This window comes from Bos indicus, chromosome 6, assembly GCF_029378745.1.
Source record: "Bos indicus isolate NIAB-ARS_2022 breed Sahiwal x Tharparkar chromosome 6, NIAB-ARS_B.indTharparkar_mat_pri_1.0, whole genome shotgun sequence".
Lineage (NCBI taxonomy): Eukaryota > Metazoa > Chordata > Mammalia > Artiodactyla > Bovidae > Bos > Bos indicus.
Window position 1 is genome coordinate 41,555,688 of NC_091765.1, and position 12,355 is coordinate 41,568,042.

The 12,355-nt window shown below is 38.5% G+C and overlaps 1 protein-coding gene across 3 annotated transcripts in view; it reads right to left on the reverse strand.

The window, feature by feature from the left end:
• The window catches only part of KCNIP4 (potassium voltage-gated channel interacting protein 4), a 1,318,263-nt gene that overhangs the window by 577,132 nt on the left and 728,776 nt on the right, over positions 1-12,355 (reverse strand). The window contains exon 1 of one of the 3 annotated variants that reach the window (XM_070791225.1): positions 5,508-5,755. The exons of the other annotated variants lie outside the window; for them this stretch is intronic. Within the exon in view, the coding sequence (XP_070647326.1) occupies positions 5,508-5,607 (100 nt within the window). The 5' untranslated portion in view covers positions 5,608-5,755. Of the gene's footprint in view, positions 1-5,507; positions 5,756-12,355 lie in introns of those variants that run through there. 3 annotated transcript variants of the gene reach the window in all.

Here is a 12,355-nt window from a genome sequence, read left to right on the forward strand (position 1 = left end):
ACCCCTCCTCTGTCCCATCTATTTCCAGATTTCCCACCTGTCACCTTCAGACAAACTAGACAGAAATGGGGCTCTGTCTGAGGATGAACACATATATCTACTTTCTTAATTTTTATCCCAGAGTTCACCTGAAGACTATCTTTGATTTGACTGAAATTTAATGCAGATTCATTTACAGTAAAACATTTTGCCTAGTTTATAAGATAGAGGATTTATACTCTTCTCTCTGCTGTACTTAGTATAGACAGCATGTCAGTACAAATATTTTTGATTATTAAACAATGTTAGTGATTGAGAGTGTCTCACACAGAGAATGTGGTCCAAAAAGTCTTATAGAAAGAGTTAGTGGATACTTAACAGTTTCTCCTCTTCACCAAATATTTGCCATTGCATCATGCTGTAATGTCTGGGAGATGAAAATTATAGAATAGGATATAGAACCTGACGGCCTGAGTTTGAATTCCAGCTCTTTGACCTACTGGCTGAGTAACCTTGAGCCAAGTTAGTCTCTGAAGCTCTATTTTTTCATCTTTAAACCGAGAACAGGACCAGGGTAAAGATTAAATAAGACTATTACCTACCTCAGGCCTAGTGTGAGGATTAAATAAGATTATTAGTATACTAATAGTGATACTATTTATATACTAAACTATAGAACACTTTAGTACACAGCTTAATAGTATACTATGTCCAACACAGGCCTTGCACTTTGGTAACCCTTAATAAGTAAGATATTAACATCATTTATCATTATTTCATTGTATGGATAAAATATGGATTATAGACGTAAAGTAATATCCCAGAATCAAATGACTATTAAGAGGTGAAACAGTGATTAGAATCCAAGCAAAATAATTCTATATCCTCTGAGAAATCTCTGAACATAATAAATCTCTTCTTCTAATAGTCCCTTTGTAGACATTAATGTTTTTGAAATATTAACTATAAAAGATCCTAAATAAGATCAAATTGTCTAAGTATTCTCTTTATTCCACTCCTAGATAAAAAAATTATTCACACTTTCTAATATCTCCATAAATGATTTTATCTTTCTTAAACATTTCAGTTTAGAAAGACCTTTCTGATAGTTCAAATACACACAGCTTTAACATTCTATTGCATTTGAAGAAGCAAAAATGCTAAGAGAATTTTAAAAGAGTCTGCTTTGTAAATTTCAATTAAGCTATTGAGATAGAAATTATAGGTCCTTCCCTATCAAGTCCTCATTAAAGATCACAGAATGGTCACAAAGTCAGTAGAGTTTTCCAACTGGCCCAATTTATTGACAGACCCAGCAAACCTACACTTCTGTCAACAACAAAGGAAAATTAAGAAGTTGGGTTCTGAACATTCATCTTTGAGTATATGGCTAAAGTCTTGTTTAGCTCTCATGGGAAAGCTGTATTACAGTATCATAGATATCTGCTAAATAAAGTGAGCACCAGAAGTGCCAAAGAAATCCTAGTGCATACTCTACAAAGGGCTTAGCAGTTGGTTTCCTTTTTGTCTTTTTATGAACAGGATTATAAATAAAAGATACTGTTTTTCAAGTCATGTGTGTTATTGCACTTTTGTAAAATTTTGCCTTTTATCAAGGTTAGTAGTAGGAAGAAGGATGATTCTTTCTTAATTCAGTAACTACTTCAACATGATTTAATACATATTTGTGTGAAAAGTGGATATTTTCACAGCCCAGTGTTGCATACAGAGATAATGAAATAGCTTTGCCATTGAAATTTTGATTCAATTTCTCCTTGGAACCTGTTAACAGAAAACCACTTTCATTTTTATAGCTGGAAAATAGATAATTTACTCTTGTGAGGTTTTAGGAATATTACAGACCAGCATAACTCTTGAGCTTCCCAAATTCCTCACTATGTAGAGAGAACCTGTGAATTCAAAACCCTGGCCATGTGTGTTATCCTCAAAACTTTGCTCAAGGTAAAAATATTATTTGCATGCACCCTGCTCGTGCTCGTGCTCAATTACTTCAGTCATGTCCAATTCTTTCCAACCCTATGCTTGCATACTCACCTGGTATTAATATTTCTTTTTTTAAAAAAAGAAACACTGAACTTTGAATTGCAAAAAAAAGAAAAAGAACCGGACTATGAAACATTAATAAATTATAACATGATGTGTTTATCTGTTGTTGCAAACCCATATAAGTTTTGAGAAACTCTATCACAAGGATGCCTAAAATAGCAGCCCCAAATGTCAAATTCTAAAGCTACAGGGAAGGACATTTCTCTCTTCTCCTGAAATGCAACGAAAATCTCCTTGAGGTTTGATGAATTAGCCCACTATGGAAGAGAAGGAAAGATGAGCCGAGTAGCAGCACTGTCTGTCAGTCCCAAAGTGGGACATTAATACCCATTTCCTAAGAAAGAATACATGCTATATAAATGATCGAATCTGGATTACCTGACAGACTTATAGAACTTTTGAAATGGAAATTCCCGTGTAGATTATCAAGTCCAATTTTTTCATTTTAGACAACCGAAGAGGTAAAGTGGCTTACCCAAATTTAGAAAGCAAGGGAGTGGCAAAGCAGAAGTACAAGTCTGTAGTCCTACTACTGTTTCATTTTCTCTTGCCAAAGAACCTTACCTGCTAAATGCCACTTTTTTATTTATAAATACATGCCATGCAGGAGATGAAAGTGATGTGGGTTCAATCCCGGGGTCAGGAAGATCCCCTGGAGTCGGAAATGGCAACCCACTCCAGTATTCTTGCTTGTAGAATCCCAAGGACAGAGGAACCCAGCGGGCTACAGTCTATAGGGTCACAAAGAGTTGGACATGGTTGAAGCAATTTAGCACATGCCATGGATCTATGTGTATATGTGTTTCTGCATATCATCCATAGACTGGCAGAGGAGGACCCAGGACATCCTGGACCCATTCTACAGGCTTGTGCAAAGAAAGGGAGCTCAAAGTACTCAAAGATAAGCAAATACAAATATTTCATATTTTAATGTTATCAATTTATTTTGAAGTACATTTTTTCCCATACATACTGAGAGCAAGATAACTACATTATGCAAACACAGTATTGCACGTGCCCTTGAGAACATACTGCATACTGCATATACAATAAAACAAAAAACTACCTTCCGGATGATGACTACACTATAAAACATTTGTAAGTTTAGATGAAAAGGTTTAATTGCTTAGGGAAAAAGAAATTTCAAAATCATCCTCATAGGGGTTTAACCCAAGTTCAAATTTTTCTATCTAATATTCAAATTTCTTTACTAGGTCACTTGAGCAGACAGAAATAAGAAAGGTGAAGGAATCATTATCCCCGGCTTAGATATGTTAAATGATGGGGAGAAAGAGAACTCTTGTTTGAAAATGAAATGAGCATCAGTGTTTGCTTTGAAAACAGCTTTAGAAAAATCTATGAAGATACTATTTTAAATGCTGTTGATCCTTTTTATTCACTAAAACTAGGTTGTAACTTAAAAGTGTGCACATTCGGAGCTACATATTCAAACTATATACAATGAAATATAGCATATTAGTGTGTTTATTTGTTCTATATCTCCAGTAAGCAAACTATGCGGCCAACTTAAATACTGTTGAAGGTTTTCTGACTCTAGCTTTGACTTTGGAGATAAGTCTTAAACTTCACAATGGAAAGCACTACTGCTCTCTTTCTCGGTCAACTTATACATATTGAGTATAATCTGCCTTGATATGGTCATTAACATTTTACTATCTCAAAATACTTTCTAAAATCTGGAATGAAGATATGGGCTTACGTTGAAGTTTATGAGAAAGCACATTCTCTCCACAGTATTAGTACAATGTTGCTCTGGAAAATGCTGATATTGTAAACTATAAAATACAAGATTGAAACTGTTCATACAAATTAGTACAGTTTGAAATATAACAAAGAATAGGGAAATAGTTTCATAAAGGGTAGCAGTCCTTAGGGGAAGGAAATGCATGTTATCATCTGGTTTGTACTCCTGAAACAAAAGCAGTCCTAGAGAGGTATCATCACAAAATGCCGAGTAACAGCTCTCAAAAAAAAGTGTTTTAAGAATGACCACAAATCATCCATGAAATCAGGTAAAAAAGAAAGTACCTCAACAGAGCTAGAAATACTGGCACTACTCTAAGGAACTGTCAGTCTTAGAGAGAATAAAAACCAGGGCATTAAAATGGGAGGTCCCAATCACATTTGCCAGGAAAATAACACACACCAAAAGGCAGAGAAGCCAAACCAAGTTATTGGTGTCACAACAATGCATAAGGCAAAGTCAATTTTAAACAGCAGTTACTACTTCCAGATTTTACGGTTTTATCCTCTTCTTCAAATGGTAAATATTGCCACCAGAGAGGGCTTTCAAAAAGCTTTCCGTAAACTTTAAAATCTCCGTAGCAATCCCTGCTTTATACCATCTCCCCCCACAAGCAGTTACAGATGTAGGCTTCTGTAACCTACATCAGAGTGACACACTTGCTATAATTTGACGTTTGCTGTTTGTCAAGGCAGCTTTATTTATGTCACATGTGGCAGTCATTCTCTGGGGGACTGGATTAGTTATGAACGTACATACATTTACAAATACCTGCATTTTTTATTCGAGTTTAAAATTTGAAGCAAAAAGCATATCAAGCACAAATACGTCAACCGTCACCTAGGGATGCTTTTAAAAATTGCTCTGACAACTTTATAGAAACAATAACTGGCTGTATGCAAAAAACTCTGTGTGTTCTGCACAGTAAGCAAATAATAATCTGAATTTACTCGGATTCTCAAAGAAACATCAAATTAAGGAAAAGATGCAGGCAAGTACACACCTTAGTTTTTTAAAGCAACGAGTCGATTGTTAAGGAAAATAGGGGAATGAGCGTCTGATGAACATAAACAGCAACACTTGGAAAACAATTGACTCTTCGGAATCTATGTTAAAGTCTGTCATATGAGTTGGGGACTCTGCCCCTTAGAGTCTCCGTTGGGATGTAAAATAGGTAATGTTATAAATACTGCTTGAGACAACCTTATAAAAACCTTGTCATTCTTAGGCTCCAAACTTAAACCATAAGAAATTATAATCAATGTATAACCATCTCCATTTGATGAATGCATTTACACAGCAAGAAACAAGTGGACCACACAATATATCCAAATAAAATTTGCTTATACAATAAAAGGGGATATTAGATAAAGTGAAATAACATCAATATGGACTAAATGCTCTCAATACAAGCAGATATACCGGTTATAAACATTTTATCTCAGTTTAAGTGCTAACATTCGGACTCAAAGTGTTTCTCATAGTTTTAACGTTCTTTTGCTCTGAAAACGTTACTGAAACTTACCAAAAAAGTTTATTTTATTAATCTTTCCTACCCTGAAAAACCCACCTCTCCTGAAGTCCACCCCGGAGTAACATTTCTCTGATCTCATTCCAGGTGCCTCTTACGCTCCCTCAAGAAATTTTTATTGCAAAACAGAGAATTTTTAGAAGTCACTAAAAAGCACTCCCTTACCTTCTAAACCTGCTTCAATCAGCCCAAACTGTTCCAATAATTTAACAAAAAGCACAATGACGATCAGAACTGCTATCATCTCAAGCCCTTCCAAGTTCATGGTCAGCTAGGTCATGGTCCGACCACAGCTACTGGAAAGTGCTCCTCTGCCTGGCTCTCTTTGTAAAGCCATTAAACTACATTAAGAAGGCTACTGCCAGAGAAGGGGAGGAGGAGAGCTAGAGAGAGAGGGAGAGAGAGAGGGAGAGAGAGCGCAAGGAGACGACGAGATGGAGAGAGGGCGTGAATGAGAGAAAATGCATTCATCCTGTCTACTGTAGCAGAGGCCAGAAGTGGCAGCCGGATAAAGTCGGGCCTGTCGGAATTATCGGCTTCCTCTTTATCACTCTTACACAGAAAGACAGCCACGCATGAAGTAAGGCGCAGATCAATCGAAGACCCGGGAGGTTACCAGGAAGGTCCCCAGAAAACAGGACGCCCGGCAGTGATGGCTCCGCAGCCCCGGGACCAGCGCGCCCCGCGCCGCCGCTGCCGCCAGTGGCTTTGTTGGGCTGGTCAGTTGCCTTGGAAACGGAAACTAACCGGGGGCTGGACTCCCGCTGCAGACAGGGACCAGAGCATCGAATTTGAAATAAGAACAATCTGAAAATGCCGAAAGGCGAAGTGACAGCTTAGATTCAGCTGCTTCAGAAAGCCTGTTTACAAGTCAGGAAAAGCGAAGTGTGTATTTTGTCCCAACTAGCTGAGCGCAGAGAGAAATGAGGCTTAAGGGACTCTCGTGCAATATTGACTTTATTTTTTCAGTGAATTTGCCTTATCCTGGAGCTCTGTGTGAGTCATTGTGAACTAATATTCCGGTTTGAGTGGTAATCATCACATCGTTTCAAAGCATGGGTATGATAAACTAGTAAGTATTCTTAATATTTGTAAATCTTAGAGTTTAGAGTTACCTTATGCATTAGCTCATTGCCGTTCAAAACACCAAAATATATAGTTAGGTATATTCTTTCATTGTGTACTTTCTATGCTTGTTTGTATGTTTTTAATTGATTTGAGTAAATCTGGAGCCAGAGAAAGTTTAAGAACAGTCAATCAGAAACAAAATTTTTTGGAGTTTCTGTCTAACTTACACAACCATTTCACGTTTGTGTCTCCCTGATTACTGACCAAACAGATCAAGCTCACATTAAAATACAAAATTAAAAAAAAAAAACAAAAAACAAGAGTTAGAAAGCATCTCATAAACAAAATTCAAGTCTCCTGTTTCAGAGGTGAGCAAACTTAGGAGCAAGAAGGAAGAGGAAACATCAGGCAAAGGCAGGGCAGGGTAGCTTTTGAAGAAATAGAGCAAAATGATTTGGAGGAGGGACTCCAGAGCCTGACTTTCTGTATTCAGGTCTGACTACTTACTAGCTGTGTGATCTTGGGAAAGTTACTTAACATCTCCATGCTTTAATATCCTCATCTGTAAAAGGGGACATGGTAATAGCACTTAGTTCATTGGACCCTTGAGGGAATTAATGAGTAATACTGTTAGGACAGATTAAGAGCTCAGTCACTACTAGCTCTTGTTTTTATTACACGTCTCTCCATGCTTATGCATACCACTCAGAGCTGGCAGGGAAATTACCCTGAGATACAACGGTCATCTTATCATATGTGTGTGTGTGTGCTAAGTCACTTCAGTTGGGCCTGACTCTTTGAGAGCCCATGATCAGTAGCCTGTCAGGCTTCTCTGTTCATGGGATTCTCCAGGTAAGAATATTGGAGTCAGTTACTTATTACCTTCCTCAGGGGATCTTCCAGACTCAGGAATCAAACTCACATCTCATTATGTCTTCTTCATTGGCAGGCAGGGTTTTTACTGCTGAGCTACATGGGAAGCTCCAAACCTTCCATGGCTCCCCATCTGCCTACTGAATAAAGTCTACGCTCCTTGGAGCACCATCTTGGTTTCTACATGATCTGGTACCAGCTTGAGGATTGTATCTCGTTAGCCTTCTGTTTATTCACTATACCTGACAGCTCAGCTTCCTTCCTCCAAACTCATTCTGTGCTTCTCCATCATACAGACTTCGTTTAAAAAAAAAAAATGCATGTATTTTGAAAATCCTTTCCACACCAACTCTGCCTGTCAGGCTCATAAAACTTTTCCATGAAACTTCTCCAAGCAGAACTGAAACAACTCTATCCCTTTTTTTGTGTTTTTGTAGTACTTTTTTTTTTCCTCTCTGTCTTACAGTATATTATAGCCGCTTGGGTGAACATCTTCACAAATTAAGGGTAAGTTTCTGGAAGGCATAAATCATTTCTTTTTTATCTTTAAGCTCCCCACATGCCTCCATGGAGGGCAAATCATACTTCATTGATGTGCAGTATAGGTACTTGTTGGATAACAATAGTCACTACTAATTATGTAATTACCACATACCAGATGCTTTATGTGTTCTGCTTTTCCCTGTTAGTCACTCTGAAAACAGATATAATCAGAGGAAATTTACAGAGGAACACTGCACCTCCTAAAATTTAAATAACAGGCTCAAGGTCATGCAGCTGTTGAGTGATGGGACCAAAATTCAAACTCTGATTTGTTCAACCCTAAGTCCCTTATTTCTTCTCATTATTCCACACAGTTTTAAATGAATTAAAAAGCCAAGCATTGGCACAAGTACTTATCAGCCTAGGAATGAATGTTACACCCAAAATGATCCTCCCAAAATGTTTTGTGGCATTCTAACTAATCCATTAATCCCCATAACTTTGCAACATAAGTTTTCAAACTAGTAGTTAACTGAATCCATGGCGCTTCCTTCCTGCTCATTCACAGGATTCTTATCACTTACTTAAACACACATAACCTGTGGTCTCCAGATGGGGTTTTTCTTTGTTTTTCTGCCCTAGGTAACTCAGTACAGCCCTTCAATTTGCCCTATAAATAAAATTCAATGATTACTTTTTTATGTTCACAATTAAAATTGATATCTTGGCCATAAAAGCAAAAATAAATAAGTGTAACTACATCAATCTGAAAATCTTCTGGGTAATAAAAAAAGAAGTCAACAAAATAAAAAGGCAACTTATGGGATGCGAAAAGTATTTGCAAACTATATATCTAATTCTGGGTGGAAATGTCACCCTGTTGACTTGTGAGCTATAAATGTTCACCTTTTTAAAATATAACTTAAAAATATATCTAATAAAGGGTTAATATCCAAAATATATGAGGAACTCATGCAACTCAATAGCAGAAAAAGGCAAATAACTTGATTAAAAAATGTGCATAGGTCCTGAATAGACACTTTTCCAACATGACATACAAGTGGCCAGCAGGTTATGAACAGGTGCTCAACATCACTAATCATGAGGGAAATGCAAATCAAAACCTTAATGAGATACCACTTCACACCTGTTAGTATAGCCATTATCAAAAAATAAAAGATAAATATTAGCAAGGATAAGGAGAAAGGGTAATTTTTTGCGCTGTAAATTGGTACCATCATTGGGGAAACATTATGAAGGTTGTTCAAAAAATTAAAAGTAGAGTTATCACCTAATTTAGAAATATATACTGAGTATATATATATGAAGTAAATGAATTCAGTACTTTGAAAAGTTTCCTGCACTTTCATGTTCATTACTCATAACAGCCAAGATATGGAAACAACCCAAGTGCCTGTCAGCGGATAAATGGATAAAGAAATTGTGATACACACACACACACACACAGGAATATCATTCTGCCTTGAGAAAGAAGGTAATCCTGACATTTGGGACAACATGGATGAACCTACAGGACATTATGTTAAGAAAAATAAGCTAGACTCAGAAAGACAAATACTGCATGATCTCATTCAAATGTGGAATCTAAGAAAGTTGAGTTTGCAGAAGCTAATTGTAGTTACCAGGGGTGGGGAGGTGGGGCAGATGTTGGTCAAAGCATATGAAGTTGCAGTTATGTAGGATGAATAAATTCCAGATATTTAATGCATAGCATGATGACTATAGTTAATTATATTATATTGTATACTTGAAATTTGCTAAGACAGTAGATTTCTGGTGCTACCACGACAAAAAAGGGTTACTCTATAAGGACACATATATGATAATTAGCTTGACTGCAGTAATCATTGCACTATGTATATCAAAATATCATATTGCACATTTTAAATATATATAATTTTATGAAAATAAAATTGATGTTCCTGGACTGAGAACTGTGTATAGGTACTATGCTAGTGAAAAGTGCTAGAATAAGGATCTGTCCACTAGGTCTGGGTGTTACAGTGATGGGTTCCTTTGGACCTGAATTGTTCTTCCCAGTGCAGATGTTTGGAAGATTCTCTTGTAGCTCAGTCAATAAAGAATTCACCTGCAATGTAGGAGTCTGCCTGCAATGCAGGAGATGCAGATTGGATCCCTGGGTTGGGAAGATCCCCTGGAGAAGGAAATGGCAACCCACTCCAGTATTCTTGCCAGGGAAATCCCATGGGCAGGGGAGCCTGATGGGCAACAGTCCTTGGGGTTGCAAAAGAGTCAGACAAGACTTAGTGACTAAACCACCACCCCTGACCCCAGGGGCAAAGAATAAAGTGCAGATGTTTACCACAGACTATTTGGCTCATAAGCTCAGGCCTTTGCCCTTGCTGTTCCCTTTAATAATGCTTATTCCCAGAATGCTCTGTGAATAAGTGACTTTTTTTAGGTCTTAGCTTTTAAGCCCCAAGACAGAGAGGCCCTTGTTAACCACAACATCCCCTGGAATCACTACTCCTTGAACAAGTGCTCTGTTCCTCCAAAGCATCATCACCACTTGATAGGTATATCTGTCTAACTATTTATAGAGTATCTCCTCCTGTTAGAATACAACCTCCTATCTATGAAGGCAGAGATTTTTATCCATCTTGTTCACTGGGATATCCCTTGAACTTAACATTGTGCCTGGCACATAAGAGGCATGCATGTATGCTAAGTCACTTCAGTTGTGTCTGATTCTTCATGGACTGTAGGCTGCCAGGTTCTTCTGTTCATGGGATTCTCCAGGCAAGAATACTGGAGTGGGTTACCATGCCCTCTTCCAGGGATCTTCCCAACCCAGGAATCAAAGCCATGTTTCTTACATCTCCTGCACTGGGAGGCAGATTCTTTACCACTAGAGCCACCTGGGAAGCCCTCATAAGAGGCAATGACTAACTTTTGAGTGAATACTGTAGCTAACATTCTCACCTTCCCTAAAAGCCACCTGCTCTCTCACTGATCTTCCAAAGCCCCACTCCCTGTTATCTAAAGAGTAAAGTCCACCTGGGGATCCTTGCAAGGTTTCTGCATGCTCCCTCTCAATGCTATCACAGCATGGTGTTCCTGGTATCTCTCCTTAAGGGGAGCCATAAGCTTGCACATTCAAATGTCTTGGCTGTGTTCTTTTCTCAGTAAGATTTGCATTTCCTGATGATGTGACCAAGGAAAGCAATACAAGGAAGGCATCAGAGAAGGTCTCTCTGTCCAAAATACCAGAACACCATTGGTATGGAGGGTGAGAAGACCCTGGTATGGCTTCCACTCCCATCCTTGGATTGCAGTTGGAAGGACACTGAAGTCTAAATGGGAGAAGTGACCTTGTCAATAACTCTTAACTTTGAGTCATGGCTTGGACTCAAATTAAAACATTAATGCAATGTCTTTTCTTCCAATAGAGCCTGGCCTTCTCTTAAAAGAGAAATACTAATCAGGTGATGCTAGTGGTAAAGGACACGTCTGCCAATGCGGGAGACATGAGAGACATGGGTTCAATCCCTGGATTGGGAAGATCCCCAGGAGGAGGGCATGGAAACCCATTCCAGTTTTCTTGCATGGAGAATCCCATTGACAGAGGAGCCTGGTGGGTTTAGAGTCCATATGGTTGCAGAGAGTTGAACATGACTAAAAAGACCACGCACCCATGCAGAGTAATCAGTATAAAGAAGGGACCTGGGCACAGACTCCAGAACTTCTACCCCATTCAAGTGACTTCAACTTTCTAAGCCTCCGTTTGCTGGTCTTCAAAATGGAGCCAATATACCTTTCTTGGGGGTATTATGATGATTAGGTACAATAATATTTGTGAATGATACTTACACTCATGGAGCATATAATTTGCTAAACACAGGGCTAAGCACAATGACTGTCCCACCCTCCAAACCACTCTGAAGAAGATAAAGATTTTTATTCTCACCATACAGATGAAAAAGTGGAGGCCTGGGAGAAGTAAGTAAATTGCCTGATGTCCCAAAGCATCAGAGGCCAGTCAGGCTGCCAGCTGTCACTGACAGTGGCCAAATATACACTAATCACTTGATACATGCTTTCCTTCATTAACATACAAGCTCCACAGGGAAAAGTAACCAACGCTTCATTGTGACTTTTTAAAGATGGCTTATCCTGTCTGGCTCGATGTGACTTTAGATGCAGGAAAGTTCCATCCCCCACCCTGGGGGTGGGTGGAAAGGAAGGATGAGCATGAGGTAGTGGTGAAAGAAAGGGGGTGCTGTTATGGTTATTTACCAAAGCTTTACATGAAGTACTTTTAAGAAGCTAATGAGGAGGGTTAGAGGCAGGTCTGGGTTTCTGCTTAAAAGAAGCATCAACAAAGAAACTTTGGGGAGTCGCTCAGGCTCTGCTGCCACTAGGTCTCCTTGGCCTGTTCCCAGAAAAAGGAGCGCACTTAATTAGAGACACTCTGACTCTTGCACTTCAGGGCATATCCCTAAAGTGCTGTTTATTCAAAATCACCAGTTACTGGCAGGAATAAACCCATTTCTGCTTCGTTTTCAGCAATAGGGCTTTTGGAAGGAAAACAATGTTTCCTTCCAAAA